This window comes from Maniola jurtina, chromosome 2 (assembly GCF_905333055.1).
Source record: "Maniola jurtina chromosome 2, ilManJurt1.1, whole genome shotgun sequence".
Classification (NCBI taxonomy): domain Eukaryota; kingdom Metazoa; phylum Arthropoda; class Insecta; order Lepidoptera; family Nymphalidae; genus Maniola; species Maniola jurtina.
The window spans coordinates 15,589,094-15,613,892 of record NC_060030.1 but is presented as its reverse complement, the minus strand read 5'-3'; the positions used below and the strand labels follow the sequence as shown (position 1 = coordinate 15,613,892).

Genomic DNA, 24,799 nt, shown 5'->3' with positions numbered 1-24,799 from the left:
TCGGGATTCTAGGGATTCTTCATTCGATTGAACACTTTAGCGTGTCCGCTAGAGTTAAGAAAGAGACAGGACAAAATAAAATGAGTTGGATTGAAAGCCAAGCACACTTGGATGCGGATTTCCCGAATCTACTCTTGTGAATGTTATATGACCATAAACGATTTTTTCGCTACGCTCATTTTAAGCCTACGCCGCATATTATGACTAACTTCTAAATACAATGTAGAAGACGTCTATTCGAACCGAGCGCGCCTGCACTACTATCCTCTTTCTTATCCAGCTTCCAGCTAAGACCTGAAGGTTTTTGGAAGAAATTATTATGCAAACAAATAAAACACAACCCATGGAATACTAATAATAATTTAATAACTTAATATGATTGACAATAATAATACAATAAACACACTTATTATTAAGTAGACATTAAAATATTCATTCATTATTTCAATAAATTCTTGCAATATAGCACAGTTTGGGAGAACCCTCTTAACGCGCTGGGGATGCCTATAGACAGCATTTGTAAATGGCCAGCTTCGGCTAAGTAGTTAGCCTTTAGCAGTTCAGCGGTTGCCCAGGAGACCGTGTATGGACTTGCAGGTTCGCCGCTAGAGGCTTCGGTATTCATAATGTAGTTGACTACCGACGAGTATAGCGGAGTCGGCACCAGTTTGATGAACATGCCTTGGTCTAACATTTCCTTTATCAAATCCTCTTCTATGGGTACGTGGAGTATTGTTTCCTGAAAAGAAATTAAGTTGAAATTATAATTAACAGACGTTGAGCGCAGTGAGTGCAAGGTTTTGTTAATGCAGAATATTCATTTATATAAGTACGAAAAAATTATTACATATAGGATCAGATCAGAATGCAGTGCCAAAAACAAAACTAAAAAGAACACATTTGAAATTGGCGCCATACAGCCGCCATTTTTTTTTAACTATAGCCAGTATAGCTGTTACCTTATGCTCTTGTAGCAGGCTGCAAAGAAGCTCTTCGGAGCGCGCGCACTTGTTCAGCAGCAGCACCCACAAAGTATTCACAATGGACTGACTAGTCACATTCTCCACCAGCCAGTTTATATCCTGTCGACAGATTGAAATGCTTCAATTATATTCAAGTGACACTCAGACATTTTATACACCAAAACACTTTTTAGGGTTCTGTACCCAAAGGGTACTAAAGGGACCCTATTACTAAGACTCAGCTGTCCGTCTCTCTGTCATCGGGCTGTATCTCGTAAACCATAATTGGTAGAGACCTGAAATTTTCACAGAATGTGTATCTCTATTGCGGCTATAACAACGTCTAAAGTCGCGTCTAAAGAAGTTTCACTTCAATAAAATGATTGTAGTGTCTATTCTCTACCTCGTCTTGTAGCACGGGCCGCCGCAGAAGTAGCTTGATGAGAGCCAGGGCTTCGCGCGGCTCCGAGTCACTCGCCAGCAGCTCGCGCAGGTAATCGCAGTGCAAGCTTCGACCCTCGCTGGGAAGAGTGGAAATAAGTAGGTATGGGTTACCGTTTGCATACACAGGCAGTCCAGAGGCGTACAGCCGTGTTAAGAATTGGTACGTACAACACTTTCACACATTGCGCTTGACTTTTTAACCACAGTAACACATACAACATAGCACGTAAAACATACGGTCGAATAGAGAACCACTTGCCTTTATTGAAGTCGATTGTAAAAAGCAAGTTAGGAAACTCACTCTGCAGTGGGCGGCCAGCAGGCCAGCACGTCCACCAGCGCCTTCTTGCGTTGCCGCGAGTCGCACAGCTGCGCGAACGTAGAGAACGCTTCTCGTCGCCCCTCCACCGTTAACAGCTTCTCATCTGAAATATTATTAACTAGATGACGCCTGCGACTTCGTCCGCGTGGATTTAGGTTTTTTTTAAATACCGTGAAAATCCCTTGGGAACGCCTTTTGATTTTCTGGGATAAGATATTTATTCCTTTGCAGAGATCCATATTTTCACAAGATATTCCATTGTCCAGGTTGAGCTCATATCACGTGATGCTATTCTGAAAAGTTAAAAATCGTGCGTTACCTGTCAAATTTTGTGCGTATTCGGAGTCAGACCACTCCGTCTTAAACAAGTCGACGGTGGATTGTGCAATCTTCAGCAAGTCATCTCCATCCTGAACCCTGGTCTTCTGGCTCAGGGATAGGAGACTCAGCTGCTTGTGCGGCGGTAGACCAAACTCGGTCGCTTTTGTCATCACTTGGTCTAGAAACTCTTCGGAGAATCTCACACCCTCCTTGTGATACTGTGTGAGTCGCGTCACTAGTGTTTGTATGTCCCTGGAATTAAATAATAATTAATTAGTGATGCAAATACGTTAACTGTCTTGTGGAAGTGATGTGCCGTGATAGGTGATCGTCATTCGGTGTCACAGATTGTGTATGAAGAGATACATAATAGTCAAGTAGTTCTTATGCGTTTGATTGGGCGATCGTACGCAGTAATTTGTCGACAGCTTAACTCAGTAGTTAAGTTGCAGGGGTAAGCACAATCATATCCAGTTAAATCTTGCATTGAAATTGGAAATACGGCTTTTAATGCAATCTTATTTTTATATTAATGGCCAAATTCAATCTTCCATATATCTATTAGGACATTCACTAAATTATACTGAACCAAATAAGTACGTTTGACAAGGCGTTCTTGATAAAGGAAACAAATAGACAGAATATATACAATTCGAAAATGACTTCACAAAAAAGGTGTCACACAAGACAATGTTCGTACATCCATATCCGTACACCGTACGTGTTTAAGTACCGTAGCTGTTTAAGTTTTGGATACATCGTATCCAAAACTTAAACAGCTGTAAATTTTAATCTCCTAGTAAATGAAAAATTTATGAAAGGGCACACATAAGCTAAGAATACAAGACATTTGCTCAAACTCACTCCAGATTGAGCACGCAGTGTTGTAGCGTGTGCTGGAACACGTGCTCGGTGTGCAGCGTGACGTGCAAGCACTGCAGCAGTGACGTCAGGCCCGCAGCGCGCACGCCGCCGCGCATCACGATCCGAGCCAGCGCCGACGCTACTCTCTCCACGTCCCCGTGACTCATCTCTAACTCACTAAGGGGAAAGTTAAGTCAATTTGTATTGGATACAAACATGTTTAACATTATTATTTACATCAAATTTCTGAAGTGAATATTTTTTCATCAGTAAAGTAAAAAAATGCATTTTTAACACTTTTTATTTAATTTTTTGAACAAGACCGTCACGTTCAAATTGGTGTCTCAGGCTGTATGGTTTAAAAGTTTACGTTTTTTATCGTTTCCTCGCAAGTAAAGCTCTATCTATACAAGTCTCGGCTGAAATAGCAATTACCAACATAGTTTAGTTTGAGTTTAAAACTATCAAACAAGCCTAATCGAATCATATTGACAACTATAACGTCACATAAAGCAAAAATTGCAGGAATATTTTTTAAATTTTATCCAATATACGTTTGATGATTAGTATAAATTAATAAGCTTTGACTTTAAACCACTTTTTATTTAATTAGCAGTTTGTTCAGGTATATAAAGTGGAAACTCACGGCCAGCAGTGTTCGCGCGGCACGTCGCTTGCGTCCACGACGGCCTGCACGCTGGACGAGTGGTAGTTCTCCAGGAAGCGCGCCCAGCGCGTTAGCTCTTGTCCTATCTGAGCCCATGTTTGTTCGCTAGAAAATAAAACCATGTTTTTTTCCACCAAAATAATGTCCTCCCGACGGAATTTAGACTATAGCAGTGGCAAATCTCCATAAAAATTAGCCATCTGTGCGGGATATACCATAGAGTCTATTGCCTCGTTGATCTAATGGTTAGCATGTTCGAATGACGATGTCCTGAGTTAGGGTGAGATCTACAGAGCTTTGCTCAGACTTTCATTTTCATTTGACTTTGCTCAGAGTTTGCTTTCGAGCTTAGACAATGTCGGTATTTATAGAGCCAAATTCGAAGTCGTGCTAAGTTCGCGCTAAGCAAGGGCCAAGTCAACTAAATCGACGACTTACGAAAAACTCAGGATATTAACTTAACAAAACTAATAGTCCAAAATCTACTATCCCATTATAACTGCAAAAAAAACTTTACATATAGATCTATAGACGTCACCCTTAGATTCCTGGATCGAGATTGGGGGGGTTTTCTGTCAAGAAATTCTCAATACTAGTAAGGAGTTGGGAAGTCGCTAGTGTTTCACCCCATGCTTCAGAACGCACGCAAAGTCGTCAGTCATGCGCCTGATCTCTTCCTGTTGTACCGGATTTCCGCTCAATCGAGTTCCGACTACAAGAGAAAGGAAAAATAAACAGTGCACCTATGTTTGCGCATACACTTATGCCCTATAATATCTCCCGCGCAGATGGCTGGATGGATGGAGATCGACCGCCGTGGTCGAAATTCGGGCGGGCGGACAACCCCACTATAGTCTCTATTCCTTACTCTTATAGTCCAACAACAGCACTCACTTTTTGGTGAATTTGAAATCATTTTCTTGCTCTTGTTGACAATAGTCTACAGCTTGCATTATCATCAGATTGCGTGTTCCCGGCGGTACCCTAAAAATAGGGTTTTTACATTTAAATAATTTGCTATTTCATTCATTCTTCCATACATTAAGCGAAAAACTCTTGACATAATATCGTACATTAGAAAGAGATAATCAGCAGCTTCGGTTACGTGGAAGGCGAAACTGCCGATTATCTCTTACTAAATTATAATGTGTAATCTTTTCTGTTGGATATTGCACCTTAGCTGTGATAACCTAGTGGTTAGGACGTCCGCCTCCTGATTGGAGATCGGGGGTTCGATCCCGGGTACGCACCTGTAACTTTTCGGATTTATTTGCTTTTTAAGTAGTTACATATCACTTACTTAAATGGTGAAGGAAAACATCGTGAGGAAACCTGCAGTCCCGAGTTCTGCATAATGTTTTCAAAGGTGTGTAAAGATTGCCAATCCGCACTTGGCTAGCGTGGTAGTCTATGGCGAAAACCCTTCTCACTCTGGGAGGAGATCCGTGCTCTGTAGTGAGGCGGCGATAGGTTGATCATGATGATCATGAATGTTTAATGTGTTATCTTTCCTGGCGGGTACTGTACCTTTGCAACGCTTCGGGGGAGAAGCACGTGGCGGCCACGAACTTGAGCAGCTCTTCTTTGGCCAGCTTGGTGAAGTAGCTGGCGCATTGGCGCCAAGCCTGCATCCACTTCTTATTACTGCCACCCGCCATTCCCTCCTAATGAAGGAAAATATTTGCTACATACGGCATCTTTATTACACCCTGGTTAATAGTGGGAAAGTTGGGAAAATTAATAGTGGGTAAGAATTTTTCAACAAAATTAATACTTTTAAAAATCATTTGGTCTACTTCAGGGGATACACTTGGGCCCTTGATTCCTCATTTTATACATCGATGGAAACTTGTCAGAAGGAATTGTCTGGAAGGTTAAAATTAATTTATTTCACTACAATACTCACGCTAAAAAAGTATTTGGTGAGCCACGCGGTATATAGCGAGTTGACGGAGACGGGTATCTTGAAGGCGGGCGGCAGTGTGCGCAGGAACTTGGTCAGAAGCCCCACGTTCTCCGGCTTGATGATGCTCAGGATGTGAGCCGTGAACTCTTCCGCTGTAGGCTGCTCTAAAAGGAGCTTGTAGTCTAGCTCTGTGAAGACAAATAGGTAAAAGGTTTGTGACACCTGGAAACTTATTAAGTGTGTATATTGTATAATCTATAGAAAAATCGCGCCAAAACAACGCCTCACTCTTTATCAGACTTAGGTTGGGTCTAGCATGGAGTACGCTGCCTTTGGGATTGCTCTGCCACGTATCAATTCAATGCATTAGACTCGGTAGATCGAGACGGCCGAAGAATGATTGTCGATCGACCACTTACACAGGCGAAATTTCAAAGAGGAGAAAGAAGATACAGAGTTGAAATTTTCACAAAATGTGTAATTTCTATTGCCGCTATAACAACGTATAGTAAAAATTTCGAAATGGCTGCCATGAAAATGAAAAAGTGCTATTTCTTGTACGATTGTGCGGAACCTGTTTTATGCGAGTCCGACTCGCCTTTGACCGATTTTAAGCATTAAGTACACCAACAAACCTGGCGAAGCGGCCTTGGCTTTCTTCAGCAGCTTGATATGTTCGAGCACCGTGAGCCCGCACAGTTGAGTCTTTTCATCGATGCTCTTCAGTATCGTGAAGAAGTCAATCAGAGCCGCGTGGTTGTTACCGCGGACCGCGGGCCACAGGGTGTCTCGAATACTACAAACAAGACCAAATACAGGGTTTGGGGTCTTGAGTATTTGCATACTTTAGGAAAATTCGTCAGATTTATCATATTGGTAATACGAAAAAACAATGCTTTAAAATGAAATCGGTACAATGTTTTCTAGTTCCTCTATTTAAAATCACGTCAATAAGTAAGATTATAAAGTAAAGATAAAAAGTAAAATTTAATGAGCATTAATGTTTTACAATGTTAATGTAGAAGAATACATTAGTATGTATGTAATGTAATGTAGAAAAAACACAACTTTTTCTTATCCTCCAACATACAAATATATTGTCAAATAACTGTTTTAACCCATAGATCATTTTGCATGCCAGCTTGGCGGGGTACAGTTGGATTAATGTACTATTATATATTCACACATGCATGTATACCTTTATCAGCAAATAAATAAAACTGAAAAATATAATTAAAAAAAACTAGGCAAGCGCGCTCCATCTTAAGGCCGATTCACACCAAGCACGTACACGTGACCACGCGCGTAGTGCCGCGCGTGAATCCATAGACATGACAGCACGCATTACGTCTACGCGAACGTTCACGTCACGCAAGCGGTATGTCATATCTCATACAGTTCCATACATTACAACGTCATGGTACGCGCTACGTCTACGCTTACGTGCTGCATACGCGTTTGGTGTGTCCCAGCTTTTAGACTGCATGATCACTTGCTAGCAGGTCTGATTACAGTCAAGTGCTAGTCTATAAATAAAAAAATAAAAAATGGAATAGAATCAAGTAGCAAAGCCAAAATGCGACTTACCGGCTAACCGCCTCACTGTTGTAGGCAGCTGGCGGCAACGTGTCGGGCGCGACCCGCGCTTGCGCCTCGGTGGCGTACTGCAACCACACCTCTACAGCATCTAGCCCGTACTTGCTCGCGAGCGAACACGCGAGCTTTGCGTGTTCTGCGCCGCCCAATCTACAAAATAAATCAATAATTAATCGCGCACAAGGTAGTTTCATAAGTTGCTACATTAATAATAATAATTGCTCAATTTTAAAAGCCTCGATAGCTCAATGGTTGAGGAGCGGACTGAATTCCGAAAGGTCGACGGTTCAAACCCCACCCGTTGCACTATTGTCGTACCCACTCCTGGCACATGCTTTACGCTTAATTGGAGGGGAAAGGGGAGTATTAGTCATGATTAGCAAGGCTAATGTTCTTTTGCTAAAATTGCTACATATTGTAATATTTAGAATAGAATAGATTTTTATTCAAATAAACTTTTACAAGTGCTTTTGATTCGTCAAAATAATTTACCACTGGTTCGGATTGCCGTTCCTACCGAGAAGAACCGGCAAGAAACTCGGCGGTTGCTCTTTTATCTGTTCAATTTACAATAATATGCCATACTATACAAGCAATTGCAGCAAATCCGTGCTCTTTTATCATTTACATAATCTTCGATTGTATAATATGCTTTTTCCAGGAGCATATTTTAATAGATTTATTTAGTACACGCTTATGCCCGCCACTTCGTCCGCATGCACCACACAAATTTCAAACCCCTGTTTTAACGTTAAAGCTAAGGGGAGAGTATATGATAGGGAGTCAAATGCACTATGGTATAGTATTTTGCAAACCAAGCATGACACTACATTATTTGGCTTATTGAAGCGCTAAAATACAATATACAACCATTCAATACTTAATTTAGCCCGACAACTTTGTTTCATATAAGATTTGTAAAGATCTATGTCCTTAACTTTAACCTAAGTAGTGTTTTTTCAAATCATAAAAGCCTTTTGCTTTTGCATATTCAACGCCAAATACCTTTTGAGAATGGCTTATAATACAATGAAATAGTACGAGAGATGTTTTGTATTGCTATTAATTTTTGAAGATAACTATGAGAAATAAAAACAATTTTATTGATAACACTCGTGTGAAAAGTTCAACTGGTTTAGCACTACTTAATTTCATCATGTACTCCACAAGCCGAAATAGCTCAGTTGGGAGAGCGTTAGACTGAAGATCTAAAGGTCCCCGGTTCAATCCCGGGTTTCGGCAGCTTTTTTAAACATTTTCACTAGCATATTTCTAAAATATGGCTATCCATAAATAATCAATTAAAAATCATTTTTTTATTTAGTTATTCAATACTAAAATTATAAATGCAAAACTGTGTTTGTTTTTCTGTAAGTTTTTCACTGCTCAACCGAGAAATCATTACAAAATTCGGCATAGAGATAGCTTACATCCTGAAGATGCGCATAGGCTACATACATTTTATCCCGGATAATCAAAGAAAATGTACTAACCTTGCTAATCGGTATATAATCTCCTGCCTGTAGTCGCTATCCGCGTTAAACAATAGGCCGTTGACAGTGAGTCCCAATTTCCTTATTCGTAGCACTTCGCCCATTCCGCTAAGCTTGTCTATACACTGCCTTATGATGGCCATCTGTTCCTCCGATGCGTTGTTTTGTTTCAACGTCATACATGCCATCTACAACAAAATAAATGTCTGAAAATCCAGTAGGCCGAAGCAAAAATACGTATATTTAAAAAAATGTTCTGTGACCACTTTGGAAGTCTGATCATATGACTGAAATTTCGGTTAAAACTTTTGGCCCCATGCCTTTCAGGGCAGAAACTGAGAAGAGGGAAAATAAATGAATTTATACTGCCTGTTTGCATTTAGTTTACCTAGGTTATGTAGAATATGTACTATTATATAAAATTACATAGTTAGTTATTAATCTATTTAATAAGGGTACGATAGGAGTGTCCTATACGTATTGTAAAAAACCGGCCAAGTACGAGTCAGACTCGCGCACTGAGACACAGACAGACAGACAGACAGACAGGCAGACAGACGGACGGACGGACGGATAGACGGACAGTATAAAGTTAAATAAAAATATTGAAAAACAAAACGCTCTCGTCTTCTACATGCGAACATGTTAACAGAACACTATTTTATCGCTTTGGGACTTACCTTCCGCGGCTCAGCCAAGTAGACATTATCACGTAACTCTGGTGAATTGCACTTCACTAGTGTGGCATAAAGGGCAGCGCTAACCGCCGCGTCCGTGTGTTGAGCGTCTATCAGCTTCTTAGCTTGCGTGTAATCCTGCGTGGAGCGAAGAAGGCAAGCTATGCTTAGCGGTGTATCTTTGTATAGTATCTCTTCAGCGCATTTGTGGACCACTAGAACAAAACACGATAGTTGTTCATAGTAGTTCACCAAGCGAGAATAAATCTAAAAATGTATTTAGATAAAAGATTTCTCTTTTTTATCTGTTCTACAAACACACAATAAACGACACAATAAATGGATAGTAGTTCTAACTAATGTATTTCACTGAGAAAATGCCGTTGTTTTTCAATTTGTGAAGTTATGACAGCAAAATGGCGGCTAGGCTATTTTGTTTTTGTTTATTACTACTTATTTATATACCTACTTATAATACTAATTTAAATCACTAAAACTACAAGGTAAGGCAATGGTACTGGTTATTGGCATCTAAGGATTTTTGCTAGCGTTCTGGTCACTCCCTGTATTTTGTTGTTCTCGGCTCACCCTCAGTCTCCATGTCGTCGGTGTCGCCCGCGTGCAGGCAGTTCTGTATGTAGAGCCACTTGAGCGCGGCTTGGCCCACGCCCGCCTGCCCGTCGATGTCGTCGGGTATAGAGAAGCGATCGTAGCAGTAGTAGTGGGTAGACACGTCGTGTTCAGGGTACAGAGAGCGGTAGAACTCTTGGCAGTGGACCGTTCGCTCCGATGTTTCCAGTGCGTTGGACTTGCCGCTGCTAAAATATTTTAAATTGAGTACAATTCTGAAAGAAAACTTCTTTAGGCGCGTCTTGAGATCGCATTTGGTTGCAAATGTTAAATGGCAATATCTTCATAGAAATCTTTAAATTATCATAGGTTTTAACACCTTGATCTTGATTAAATTACGAAAACATGCTAAGATAAAGAAAAAGTATAACAATAACTGACCTCAATGTGAATTTATTTTGGAAGGAATCCAATAAGTAGTTGAGCAGTGGTTTCTTTTCTGCTTGAGTCGGTGTTACTAAATCTTTTTTCTCTATGATAGGCTGAAACAGAAATTTGCTGTCAAGTATCTATACAGGGCTGTTTTTCTGGGAACAGTCAATGACATGATAAGGACTGATAACTAAAAGAGATATTTTTGAGAAAAAAACGGGTTTAATGAATTCTTATTTTTGCTGAAATCGACATGGTTACTAGGACTAAAATCCTAAATCCATACTAATATTATAAATGCGAAAGTGTGTCTTTCTGTCTGTCTCACTGTCTGCTAGCTTTTCACGGCCCAACAGTTTAACCAATTTTGACGAAATCTGGTACAGCGTTAGCTTACATCTCGGGGAAAGACATAGGCTACTTTTTATCCTGGAAAATCAGACTTCCCACAGGATTTTTAAGAAAACTAAGTCCACGCGGACGAAGTCGTGGGCATTATCTAGTCTGTAATACTTAAATAAACTAATAACTTTAAATTTTGACCTTACTGACCGCTCTTAAACCATGCTCTGTATACAGAGCAAATTTTTATTCATGTATTTTAGATTATAATCTAAAATCCCATAAATAAAAATTTGCTATATTATAATACCGTAGTGATAGCATCAGCAAACTCGTCCTCCGTGGAGGGCCACCGCGCCTCGAGGCGGCTGTTCTCGCGCAGAGCCGCGCCCATCTGCTGCAAGCTTTCCAGCTCCAGGTTTAGCCTGGCCAAACAAAATATACAAATACTTAATAAAATATATGACATCGTTTTATCGTCATTGTTTCACACAAACACGCTCACACGCACGCACGTACACACGCAACTCACCTGGCTTTAAGCATATCTTGCAACTGGTCCTGCGACGCGTACGTCAGCGCAGCGGCTAGCAAGTTCCTCCTATCGACGGTGGTAGCGTGAGTTTGCGCGTGTCTCGCCACTCGCGCGAGCAAGTCCGCGGCAGGCGCATGCCGCAGGGCTGCGAGTCTGCGCGCCGCCGCGCCCGCCGCGCCACCGCCCGCCGCGCCCGCCGCTAGGGCGTATTCCCCCACTACTACAAGCACTTGACCTTCCCTGCAACCGTAAAGAAAAGTTGAAGCGAAACCTTTAAGGTGCCCTTCGTGCACGTTTAGACTCCTATCTCACAAGTTTCTGCTGCTCTTCATTGGAGTCAAATTCGTTTGGCGCCATCTCCACGGACGATAGAATCGCGGCGATAGTCTCGCCGTGTCACTAAATTGGATAGAAACTTTGGAGATGGCGCCAGTTGATGTGCAGTTCTACTACAGGCATTCAGTGTGAACTGCACGCAAACTGCGCAGTCGGTCGACGGTTACCTGCAGTTGTGTCAACTGCATCCGAACTGCAATTTTGCGGTCGGCTTGCAGTCCAAATCCATCGCTGAGTTGCGGCGTGATTGAAGGACAAACCAACAAAAAACACTTTCACGTTAATAATATAGGTAGTGATGATTCATAAATAATACCTTTCTGGTTATTAGATACATGATGGTTTTTGTGTCGTATCTCACACCATTTATCATTAAACACTCCAGAACCACATAAACATCTCAATTAAACAAATCAAATCAAAATAAATGGTAAAATAAGGAAATACCTCGTCTGCTCATCGTCTCCCGCGATTCGCAACAGCTTGGCGAGCTTGAGCAGCTTGTGGCTCGCTAAGTACGCGTTGGAATCTGACTGCAAGCAGTCTTCTATCAGTGTCATCCTGTCTTCACAGAGACGCACTGCGAACAAAAAGTTTGTTACTCAATTTTCAGAAGGGGAATTGAATTTTCGGAAGGATGGAAGGCAGGGGGGGCAAAAATCTAACTAAAAAGGAAAAATGGTCTATCAGGTACCGTGTAGAAAACTTGGCGCTTACCAAACAACCAATAGCGGACGGACGCGCGCTATGATTGGCTGATTTATTTCCGCGCCATTCAAAAATAAGATTTCTGCGCAGGTACATCATCGTAATTTATAAAGGCCTATCGTTATTTAAAAATTAAAAGCTTACCTTGAATTGGAAGAATTGATAGGTTGAACGCAGCCAATATGGGCAAAGCAGATATGAGATCCAATTCTTGTTCTATTTCTTTATTGCCATCTTCGATCAGCATTAGGCAGCATCTGAAAAATGTTACCATAGAATTGTTTTCGAAATATCATTACAAAATATAATTAAAAAGAAACTCAATAAATAATCTAGACAGATTACTCATATTCTCCATTTTTGAGAATGGCAGAAAACAACCAGACCTAACCCAATTTATAGGATTGACCTGGAGAAAAATCAGGGTTGAATTTCTTTTGATTTGAAACAACTTTTACAAAATGGAGACGACGAATGCGGCCTTAAAAATTAAATTGAAGTATGTGGCGCACGCTTTCTTATAAATAATTTAAGTTTATCTATTGCAAATATGGGTAATGGGTACATTATTAAAAAAATTGTGCCACAAGCGTCCAGTCTTGTACGTTCACATAAATGAAGAGGACTTACTTAGCCAGCTCCAAGGCAGGGTCGGTCAGAGACGAGGCGGAGTTGAAGTACTCCTTAGCGGCGTTGGACACCAGCTCCACGCTGCGCCTGTAGTCTATCTTGTACGGAGAGTTGGGCGGCAAGCGTAGTGTGGGCGATACTGTGAGCACGTCTGACGCGAGCCGAATGCTCGACGCTTCGCCCGATGTTAATAACGCTGATACGTATATCTGGATCAAATGAATACCTCCTTACTAAAGTTACTCATATTATCAGCAATATTTACTGACGTAGAATCAAATCTAATCAATATGGGAGATATGTATGGTGTAAAAATAATACAATATAACTCCGAATCGCTTTGTGCAAGTCTGTTGAATTGATTGCGGAATTAGTTAATTTAGAAGATTAGATATAATAAGGTTATATACATGTTAATATTATTAGGTAACACAAAAACGAACATTATAGATGTAAACTAAGACCTTCCAACTTCCAATACTTTTTATATATGTGGAATACTTACCTCGTAGCATTGTTCTGTAGTGATGCAGTCGAAGAGCGTGGATCGTAGCTCTAATAAATCTTTGAGGAGATTCTCCCAATCCTGTTGTGTGGGTTTCTCTTCCCTACACACCGATTTGAGAAAATTTTCAATTATACGAATATATTAATACATTTTTAAATTGGTTAATGAATAGGAAAGAAGTAAGTGCAAGCCAGACATTTGGCAGAAGTCAGGCAGCGCATGCAACCGTGGGCTTTGATCGATATATAAAAATGTTTTTTTCGTTCGACAGTGAAAGGTTGAAGAAAGTTGTTTAGCCAACCGTGATTTCTTGAAGGAAGGGTTTACGAAACTGGAACTACCAGCAGAACAGACCTTGACAGAGCTTATCGATGTTGATAAGTGGGAACTTACCCCGCCGCGGCTGCAGTAGCGTGTCCTCTTGCGACTCTAGCGAGCAGTTTGTGCGCATGTGCCGCGTCTTGGTTGAGGTCACGGAGGGCGCAAGGCGGCACGCGCACGCCGCGCCAAGCGAGTCGCTCGCTGCCCGCCACCAGCCGCTGAAGCTCCGCGCATCGGCGCAGGAGGGCCGTTGTGGAGATACTGCCGTCGCTACGGAACCAATACTTGCAATCAATTGACATTCATCTGATAACTAACGCGTTTGACGCGTGCTCAAGGTGCTAAACGGTTTGGCATAGTCACCGTGGCTAATCAAATACTTGGGCACACAAAACGCGGTCAAAACAGAACTTTTTCTTATTGGATCAAGAACTAATCTAGCAGAACAAAGTTTTTCAGCAAAAATTTTACGAAGTTGCACGGAATTTTTGTATTATTTTTCTAACTTGATACTCACGACTCCTTCAGTATGGTATCGAGCAGATCACACGCCATGTCGAGCTGTTCGGTGCTGGTGTGCGCGAACAGACATCTCTCCACTAAGTCCAAGTGCGTGCGGACGTCCAGCTCGAACTCTTTGGGAGATTGAAGCACCTGCAAGTAAAAGTGTTTAAAATTACTGATCCTGACTTAAATCTAAATGTCTACTACAGACATGAGGCTACACTCATGTCTTTGTTGAGTATCTTATGAACAGAATACTTACCAATAGTATGTAAGAGAGATCGTCCACGCTAATGCTTTCCAGGAACTCCATAAGGCCGGTGAGGCAGAAGCCCGTGCGCTTCGTCAAGTTCTCATATCGCTTCAGGTATGGGATCACGAACTGTTTCAGATCCGACACGAAAGTCGCCGGTGTCGACTAAAAGGATTTTGCATTTTAGCTGTTTGTTTTTTGTAATCTAAAGCTCACTCGCACAAATTTTTAGTGCTGTCACTTTTTGGCAACTGCATTATGCTCTAGCCAAAAAGCTCTAGACAAAATTCAACTAAATCAGTTTAACTCATTGTCTTTGTGCATGTGGGCCTAAATGATAAAAAGAAGGGATGTGGACTTTACTCTGGTACCAAGGAAGCTTTTGGTTCACTATTACACAAACAAGATACGATTTGGCATTTGATCCTGAAATCTGACTGGTTACATACAATAATTCCAACAAGAGAACGCAGAACGACTCTCCGATTTTTGATTTTGTTACTCTGAAACTTACCATCTTCATCAGCATCTTACAGACTTCTAAGTTGCTCATTTTCTCCACCTGAGCCAACGTAACCCCTTCGACATTGATGTCGTATATCAGCGTATCCAAAGTTAGGAGATGGAACATTATGTTATCGAGGTGTTCTACGGCCCCGCCCACTTTGGCGATAGTGACGAGAGTTAGAGCGTGAGAGGCGATGCCGCTGCGTTCCTCTATCTCCCTCGCACGCTTGTCATACCATTTGGCGAGGTCGCTGTCTATATCGGCAGCTGTTTCGTTCTCTGGTGTTGTGTCTTCTGACCAGTTTGAACTCCATATTGATCTGGAGGGAAAGGATTTTTGAAGCGAAGTTGAAGTTTCGAAGCGATTTGGAAGCGAATTCCATATGACAATGCAAAACAAGTAATATTTAGGAATTAGATTTTTTCGATAAAAATGAGAGAACCACAAGCTTAACCGTAAGGTTATTTTATTGGACGTATTTTCAATTTTCATACAATTTTTGTAAGTGTGACCTATAAAAAAAAAATTATCAAACAAAACTTACCTAAATATTTCCTTTTTACACCAATCGTTTTCATGTTCCGATGGCTGAATCTTGATAGGCGATTTCTTCTCGAACCACGTCAAAGGTTCTTTAGTAGGCAGTAAATGCTGATAGTCCAAAGGGTACACTGTCTCTGGCAATTTATCCAATACTGCCAGTTGCATTGGCAAGCTCTTTATGTAGGGCCATAGACAGGTGAGAGCCTCTATACGACCCTCTTTAGCAATTTCCATTGCACTATGGACTATACTGTTGCTTCTGAGACGGTGGTATTCATCTTTGACGTATGTCGACTTCTCGCATCGAAGAATTGCCTAGAAGAAAAGTATTTCATCCATACTAATACATTACATTATAAATACAAAGTGTGTCTGACTGTCTGTCTGCTATTTTTGACGACTCATCCATTTAACCGATTTTGAAGAAATATGGTACCGAGGTAGCCTGCACCCCGGGGATAGACATAGGCTACTTATTGTCCCAGAAAATCAAAGACTTCTTACGGGATTTTTCGAAAATCTAAATCCACGCAGCCGAAGCCGCGGGCATCATTTAGTCTAGACTCTAGTAACAATATAAGTATACAACTAGAGGTATTTATAAATCCAATGGGAACATTTTTGTTTTCCGGAATAAATAATAACTTACTGGGATGCAAGCGATTTCTGTATGCCAATTAGATGAGCCCCGCGACGTCTTCTACATAGATTTAGGATTTTTAAAAATCTTGCACTTTCGCATTCATTAAAATTGCAATAGTGCGCACCACCATCGCTATGTTTAAAGGGGATTGAGAGAAAATTGTAAAGATGCCGTATATTTTTATAGGTTTGCAAGCATGACATACCATATAAGTGTTTGTTAGTTTTGCCACATCCATGACATTAAAAGAAATGAGATTTTTGTTTAATCCAGAAGATAAACTATATGATGCAACATAGAAAATGTATTTAATGTTGTGATTATACTTTGATGATAGCAAATAGTCCACTGAAAACACAAATAAAATGGTACCAATAAGTGATGACCCTTGCTTGAAAAGTTAAATTCTTCCGATAGTTAATTTCATCTCGTTCCCACAAGCCGAAATAGCTCAGTTGGGAGAGCGTTAGACTGAAGATCTAAAGGTCCCTGGTTCAATCCCGGGTTTCGGCAGAAACTGTTTTTTTAACATTTAATGTGTAATGTGTAATTTTTCCACAATTAAGAAAAAAATCTTTATACTGTCCAAAAATTATCTGAATTCTGGTCCAAACAATTTGTCAAGTTGACATTGTAATGGAAAAGTTGATTTGTTTTTTAGTTTGAACGTGACTTGCGTCTAAATAACTAATTTAAAATGGTCGCCAAATAAAACAGTTGTTTTGAGGCCGCCATCAAAGATGGCAGCGTCGATAGGTAGTTTACCTCATACAGCCTCAGGCGTTCCTTGTAGAACAGCATGACGTGTCTGCATCGCAGTAGCTCGCTTGTATACGCGTTGAGGTCTTCCAGAGTTACGCTGTCCGGGTCCTTCCACTCGTCTTCTGGGAGGTCTTTGTTGATTTCTTTAAAACATGAATATCGTGTTTAAATGACACATGATCATGTTTGCATGACACATCAAAGTTCATACAGCATGAAAATATACAAGAATATTTTTTGAAAATGGAACCCTACCGGCAAAGCCATGCCGCCAAGCGATTTAGCGTTCCAGTTGGATGCCGTGTCGAAACCAAAGGAGTATGAGTTTAATGAACACTACCATACCTCTTCCAGGTTAGCCCACTTCCATCTTAGACTGCATCATCTTTACTACCAGGTGAGATCACAGTCAAGGGCTGACTTGTATAGGGTATGAATGTTAAAAAAAACACCAAATAGTAGTGTAGCCAAAACAAAAGCTGTCAAGAACTGAACTCTTGTGCATGTTACACTCTTACCATCCAATATTTTCTCGTTGGTGAGTTCCAGTCCAAAGTGCAGGAGTTCTTTAGCGGCCTGCAAGCTCTCGGGCAAGCGGTCCACGCACTGGTGCACCGCCCAGATCTTTTTTGATACTTTGCTCTGTACATAACAATACAAAGTTCTTTGAGCCGCGTTCTAATGATCAGTTTTCCTAAAGATACATGTCATGTGAAATCCATATTACTAATATAAATACGAAAGTGTATCTGTCTGATACCTTGTCGCAGATCCAAGATTTGAATGGGTACAGTGATAGCTTGCATCCTGAAGATGTACATACATATATTACTTTTCATCCTCTTAAAAGATAGGTTCAAAAAAGCCAGTCTTATCAGTCTTCCATTCTTTACAAACAAGATACAGTAAATAAACAGCACTTAAACCCGACTACTACCCGCGAACTGCCGATAGACAGCGATAGATAAAGTAAAATTGTTTTTCTGCCACTTTGTGTATTTTAACATTATACTATATTTATATCTATATAAACCCAGATTTTTTTTCCTCCTTCATTCGATATCTTGAATCAAATATAAAGATACATACATGGACACTGCTAAACCTTCCTTTTTGCTTTACCGTAGTCAGGTAAAAAAATTAAAAGAAACAAAAACTTACTAAATAGTTCTGGATAGCGTCGGTGGAGACGGGGTTCTTCCTCCACTGCTGCTGGTAAACCAGATCGCTGTCCAGGTTGAACGTCTCAGCTAGCGTCAGCGCTTCCGTGTAGCTGCCACTTTCAATCTGTAACAAATCATCCTTATAATCATCAAATCAAATAATTAATCATCCTCTAGCCTAGTGGTTAGAACGCCCGCCTCCTAATCGGAGATCGGGGTTCGATCCCGGGCACGCAACACTAACTTTTCAGTTATGTGCGTTTTAAGCAATTAAATATCACTTGCTTTAACGGTGAAAGAAAACATCGTGAGGAAATCTGCATGCCTGAGAGTTCTCCATGTTCTCAAAGGTGTGTGAAGTCTGCCAATCCGCATTGGGCCAGCGTGGCAGACTATGTCCTAAATCCTTCTCATTCTGAGAGGAGACCCGTACTCAGTAGTGGGGCGGAAATGGGTTGATCATGATGATGATTATGATGAAATCATCCCTAATAATTTGGCATTTAGCATCGACTTAACTAGTCTATTTTTTTAATATGGAGACAAAAATGACGTTTTGCAGGTATCATTATTTTAAAGTTTGACATTTCTAGCTGTCATTTTAGTCTCTAGGATTAAAAAATAAACTAGCTCATTTACTACCTTACTGAATACTGATTAAGGGTATGGGTTTGACAAACTTGGCAGGCGATGGAGAGAGCTGCTTAGAGTTGCTCTACATGATCAAATCGGAAATGAGGTGATAGCTCCTAGTAGCCTCCAGAAATGTTTCTTCTGAATATTTTTTAACTTGCTGGCATGATATCAAAGAAACCTGGTCTTGGTATTATTTAGTAGGAACAGTATTCTGAACCAGTGGTAAATTGTTTTGATAATTCAAAAGCACTTGTAAAAGTTTACTTGAATACAACCTTCCTAGAGAACAGTTCAGTAGGCGTGGTACTCTTGACTCCCAGGAGCCTGTATATTCTGGAGACAACGGTTATCTTCCTCGGCTTGGGCTGAAACGTCTCAATGTCAGTGATGGCATATAGCACTGTCTTGAACAGCTCTTTCGCCACTTCCAACATGGAATCTTCTATTTCTGCTTCTGCTTTTACCACCTCCATCTGTTTGCAAATTAGACCAGATATTTCAATTACCAATAAAATTGTCAAATCAATGTTAACAGATTTATAATTAAAAAAAGCTGAAATGTTAAATTTTTTCTCTGTTAAAAAATATTTGGCGATTTTAAAATCGTCCCCTCATAATTTAACTTTTCGCAATTTCATCAGCGTAGAATTTCTGTCTTCCCGAGAGAGTAAGACAATACCGGCAATACCCGTTTCATTTACCATGATTTACCACACCATACCATCATTTACCACATATTATAGCTCCAGGATACTTCATCCATATTAAGATTAATTATTTCAATCTAGATTCTAGACTAATGTTAAAAATGTGACAGCGTTTTTGTTTGTTGGTTTGTCCTTCAATCACACCGAGCAATAGATCGATGTGATTTTTGCAAGGATATAGTTGAAGACCTGGAGAGTGAAAGGCTTCTTTATTCTACTATATTAAGACTACTATAAGATTTAAAAAAACCTATATCGACGCCGGCGAAGTCGCGAACATCAACTAGTATATAATATTTGCATAAAAAGTTTCTATTCTATTCTATAAACTTACAGATTCATCACTTCTCGACTTCCTCGCAGGCAGTACGTTCGACTCGCACTCCAACGCCATGAACGCACCGTCGTACGCACACGTCACCTGAATATATTTAAATAAATAAATATTCGATTTTTATACACACTACGAAAAAAAAAATCGTCCAATATAATAAAATGGTTATACCTTCGGTGTCCCTTGAAAGAATTCTGGTTTCTTGCCGAGTATGTTGAGCATATCCTTGATTCCACAAACTGTAACCGCACCGCTGAACCGGGACACGATGATTTCCTGAAAATAACAACTGTTTGATAACACACAGACTTGAAAACAAATCTCAATTAGTTAATTTTAGAAAAAAAAATTAGTATCGATTTTGAGACAGATTCAGTGTGAAATCCGGTGGATGGGATGTCATGTCCTATGAAGAGGATGCTCTTCGCCGCGACTGATGCCTAAGGCGCCATAGATGCGGGACGTAAGAGCTCGCGAGGCAGTGGACGCCCATCCGGTAGTCTTACTTGGAGCTGGACGACTCACGAGTGAACATAGTGCATGCGAGTGTCTGTGATATGGTCACCATGTAAGGCCCATTCACACCAAGCACGTACACGTGACACGTGTGTAGTGACGCGCGTAAACTCCTAACACACCGGGTTACGAATACGTCCACGCTTTACGCAAGCGGTGTGCCATGTTTCATACAGTTCCATACATTACAACGCAATGGTGCGCGCTACATCCACGCTTACGCAGCCTGTGTGAACGAGCTAGCGTACTTGCCTCGTTGCTCCACCAGTTGACGTCAGCGGGTATGTACAAGGCCGGGTCTTTAGGCCCCTGGTCCGGCGTCAGCGGGTTCTGCAGGGAGTGTTGCGGCTGCTCCGCGAGCCGGAAGCGCCGCTCCGCCTTCAGTAGCGGTAACCGCCATACTGAGATGTCGCCGTTGCAGTGGATGCACACCAGTTTACTGTTGTCTGGTGACGTCACCATGCGGATTATGAAATTCTGTAAAGATATAAAGTGCTAAAAGTTTTTGAAGTGCTTCTTTGCATGGAGTTGATTTTATGAAAATTATTTTACGTGACGAAGTAATGGTGACGCAAGAATTAGAGACGTATTGTTGAGAATTTTGGTTGCTTTTTACTACAACATGAAGAAAGTGGACGCCATTTTGAAATTCATTGCTATTATTGAACCGAATTCTTTCAAAATCGATATTTATGAGCTTCTTTATACAGGGTGTTTGGTAATTAGTATATAATGACGACACGTACCTATGCTACTTTGATCTGATAAACACAATGCCGAATTATAATGATGAAATAAAATTATAAAAAATTCCCTACAATTTTTTTTTTATGACCAAGTTTTCATGGCCCTAATGTGCCCTAACTCACTGAGATCGTTGGCCTTGGCCTATCTAAACATGGCCAACGATCTCAGTGAGTTAGGGCACGTTAGAGTCATGAAAACTTTGACATAATTTTTATTTTTATTTTGTATGGAAATTTTTATAATTTTATTTCGTCACTATACTTCGGCGTTATACCAAAGAAGTTTCACTTCTTTGGCATAACGCAACGCATACGCGCAAAGGCTCAAAAAGGCTAGACTCCAGAGTCGTAAAGCCAGTTGAAAAAAGCATGCTCTCAAACCTTTTTTTTGTCAATGAAGTAAGCTTTTAATTTAAATTCTGTAAATAGATAGCTTTTAGGCAGCTACATCGAAGTCACTGTTGAGTGAACGAAAACTCACCATATTCTTGGAGAAGAGCATGGGCATGTGGAGATGGAACCGCTCGTTGGCGAGCTGCGTCTCCAGCTCGTCGGAAACCACCGATAGCTTATAGAAAGGCTCGTCGTTCAACAACCTCCAAGCTGTTATACCTGCGCTCACTGGGGACGACGGATCCTGTAACGAAGGTCAAATAAATCTAGAAGGATTCGACAGATAAACATTCTTCAACCACGTGGACTAGATAAATTTCAACCCTTTAGGGGTTCAATTTTCAAAAATCCTTTAGCGTATGTCTACGTCATAATAGCTATCAGCATGCCAAGTTTCAGCCTGATCTGTCCAGTAGTTTGAGCTGTGCATTGATAGATCAGTCAGTCAGCTTTTCCTTTTAAATACACAGATGATAATATAAAATGACCTTATAAGGCGCCCGCGGTACGCCCGCAACGTACAGAGTAGCGTGCGGCTCGCAGTAGGACGCGGCCGCCACTCCGCCGGGGAACCGGAACGAGTGGTGCAGCTTGCACCCCTCCGTCACCGACACCAGGTAACCCCGCAACTTTCCATCGTACGTCACCACTAACACTTCCCAGTTCCTGCCAAGATAAAGTCTGTTGAGTGTCAAGTGAACACTGATTATGTACTTTGGTTTTCATAAAAAAGCAATTTGAAAAAACTTCTCAGAGAAACGCGTAAGCGACGCGGTTTGCCTGGCGCTTTAGACCTTGTTAGGTTTCTCGGGTACGTGGGTTCGCGGTAACAAGGTTGTATGTCATGTATCATATTATTATGTCATATTATTATTATGTCATTATATGATATGACATATTCATATCATATAATATATGTATGTGTACAACTAGACATTTTTGATACTTAATATTATTGAACATTTTGCTTGAGATTATGCAAGCTAATAGTTAACCATAATAATTTTATGCAATTATCTGGTTTCCTTTATGAAGGTTCACTTAGCAGAAAGCACAGGATTTTTAACTGGACTACATCAATAAATAATATAGAAAAGTCTCAGAATAATTTTATTAATGCCATGCGATTTCTATTAGCTGCATTACAATTAGATTGCATATTAATAGATCAGGTCTTAAAATTATATTAAGTATGCAACAATTATTATTAAATAAATCAAGTATCAAAACCAGGTGAAGTTATAAAAACAAGTGACTTCTTCGTTTTCAAGCATATAAAATTCAACATAGTAGTATATTAATGAAACTTCACTACGTACCATTTGGTATCTTTAACTCTTAGTGGCCTGAATATAATGTCGGAAACTGCATGAGTATTATCCGTGCATTCCATACCACCTGGTCTTGAGCAGTCCTGTAAAAAAATTATTCTAAATGAACTGTCCTATGTAAGAGACTTATAGTTATTACATTTTTCTGGATTTTGGAATCATAATTAGTATATGCAGTCATACTCTCCAACTCACACAACATACTCCAACACATATACATACACTGTTGGAATTAATATATTTAAGTTTCTAAGTCTATCCCGTTGAAATATTCTTATTTATAGTATAAGAAATTTCTTGTGGCTTTATGTAAAACTTGGGTATGACTGTAACAATAATTTTGTGAACAGAAACTGAAAAGTAATAGTAGAGTAGTAAGTAATTTTGTGAAAAGGCAACTATGACAGTAAATGTGACTCCAAACTCCTACAAATATATGGGGGAAGCCACAGTGCAAAAATAATGGTGATGTTGCTGTCACATCGTCATACTGTTGCTAGTGTGGCTTCTGCCTAACTTCTGGCATCCTTAATGCCTTAACAGTAGAAGCTTGTTTTATTTTATGTTAAACTTACAGCCGGTATGTTAAAAAGATTTGAGGCAGTGAGGTCAAAAAAGCTCACAACTCCATTTCCATAAGCCACAACTATGAATGAGCAGTCGGGACTCCAAACCAACTTCCTCCATTGTGAATAACCATCTCTGGATACTGAAGAAAATATAAATAATTTTTAATCTATACTGTAAAACACTATCTATGTAAATATGTAATCGGACTTCGTCTGTGTTGGTGTTGGCTGGCGGGCGTGCTCTGCCTTTTTGGAGTGTTTTTTTTTTGTTAAAACTGACTGGAAAGTGCTCTAAGGGGGTGCCGTGCGTGTGTCGGCGAGCGCTGGCACAGACGGGGTCCATAATTGTATAGTTTAACTAACTTGTTACAAATAACTACAAACTTGACATTTGCTAATCTTTGTAAAGCCAGACGAGAGAGAAAAAAAAATATGTAATCTATATTCTTATTATAAAGAAAGGGTGTGAATTTTGTGAGTTTGTATGTAAACTTTCAAAACACTTAACTTATTTGAAAAATAATCTCCATTTGAAAATAAACTTGTTTCTAGATGGACATAGGCTATACAGGATGAGTCTGACAACAACAATCAAAAGATCATAATTATCAGGTCATAAGTTTTGTATATCTGCTATATGTTAGCAGTATCCGCAGGTCTTATTATTCTAAACTAATTTGACACACAACAAACTATTTAAGGGGCATGAGACAGGCCTGCCCGCGAAATTTCAAATTTAATTTGGTTTTTCGCATTTTTTAAACTAATACGACAACATAGGCTTATGGCATTTTCAATTGCGACAATGGCAGTATCATCCTCACAGGTTTATATAAAAATCTTTCGTCGCTTCCACCTTAAGTTAACTGAACAAAGTATAATAATTGTTACTATACCTGTAGTTCTTGCTGCGATTGTGGCATATTCTGACCTTTTGGTTCTAATTTCCAATATGTTGTCTGTTAGCACTGCAATCACCTTTCCCTCATCACCAAGAGCAATATGCCACTTTTGCTGCCTCTCTTTGTGCCTGCACAATTTATCATTATATTATATTCACCATAAAAATAGAAATGTACTTAATTATATTTATTTTATATGATAATATACTTACGCAGTTACACTGTCGATTAAGCTTTTTTTAGCCCCGAAAAATTTCAACCATCGCCATAAACTTGATATATTCTCAGGTAATATATTGTCCGGTTTTTGCTGCAATTATTACCATTATTTATTAACTTGCTAAATACGTATATCAATATAAAATTGGCAAAAAAAGGACACACCAAATATTCTGGCTCAGGTTTCCATTCCGAAAACACATATAGCTCATGTAAAATAGATTTATTTTCAACCATTGTTCACAATCAATATATTTCCTTTTATATTAAAACCTATAGTTATTATTTCAGATCTCTAATTTCCATTTATTTATTAAAAATTAATATTCTTGCCAAAGAAAAATCGACCTAAAACCCAATGTTTTGACGACCACAGGTTTTGACCATGACGTGATTTGACATTAAATTGCCAATATGACAACAAAACTAAAGTGAC

General features: G+C 40.0%; 1 protein-coding gene and 2 non-coding genes across 4 annotated transcripts; 2 read left to right on the top strand and 1 right to left on the bottom strand.

Moving 5' to 3' along the window:
• Positions 1-344: 344 nt before the first annotated feature.
• LOC123876899 (neuroblastoma-amplified sequence-like) lies at positions 345-24,757 on the bottom strand. Of its 2 annotated transcripts, none has more exons than XM_045923308.1 (41): positions 24,529-24,757; positions 24,357-24,454; positions 24,139-24,272; positions 23,249-23,382; positions 22,662-22,756; positions 21,831-22,008; positions 21,431-21,586; positions 20,456-20,680; positions 19,859-19,963; positions 19,688-19,774; positions 18,922-19,119; positions 18,009-18,134; positions 17,366-17,489; positions 16,851-16,990; positions 15,444-15,757; positions 14,906-15,218; positions 14,401-14,556; positions 14,152-14,288; positions 13,707-13,904; positions 13,311-13,413; positions 12,806-13,014; positions 12,320-12,432; positions 11,915-12,047; positions 11,129-11,371; positions 10,907-11,021; positions 10,264-10,364; positions 9,841-10,070; positions 9,256-9,467; positions 8,576-8,763; positions 7,074-7,232; positions 6,122-6,282; positions 5,487-5,674; positions 5,108-5,244; positions 4,475-4,564; positions 3,560-3,685; positions 2,914-3,090; positions 2,048-2,301; positions 1,708-1,831; positions 1,366-1,483; positions 960-1,082; positions 345-739 (listed from the first exon to the last, which is right to left on the bottom strand). In XM_045923308.1, exons 1-41 carry the CDS (start codon positions 24,598-24,600, stop codon positions 440-442), a joined length of 6,594 nt encoding a protein of 2,197 aa, XP_045779264.1. In that variant the 5' UTR covers positions 24,601-24,757; the 3' UTR covers positions 345-439. The 2 variants fall into 2 exon arrangements, with proteins under 2 accessions (XP_045779264.1, XP_045779272.1); XM_045923316.1 differs by having other exon boundaries at positions 9,841-10,067.
• Trnaf-gaa lies at positions 8,252-8,324 on the top strand. Its single transcript has one exon. It is a non-coding gene; the product is annotated as a tRNA-Phe (tRNA).
• On the top strand, positions 16,526-16,598 carry Trnaf-gaa. Its single transcript has one exon. It is a non-coding gene; the product is annotated as a tRNA-Phe (tRNA).
• Positions 24,758-24,799: the final 42 nt, after the last annotated feature.

Excerpts from the sequence above, each read along its gene's own strand:
- LOC123876899 (XM_045923308.1), bottom strand. The coding sequence starts at position 24,600 with ATGGTTGAAAATAAATCTATTTTACATGAGCTATATGTGTTTTCGGAA. Across the intron at positions 10,365-10,906 it reads TTGCTGATGCTATCACTACG|CCTATCATAGAGAAAAAAGA; the intron begins GTATTATAATAT and ends TTTCTGTTTCAG. Across the intron at positions 7,233-8,575 it reads ATTATATACCGATTAGCAAG|ATTGGGCGGCGCAGAACACG; the intron begins GTTAGTACATTT and ends TTTATTTTGTAG.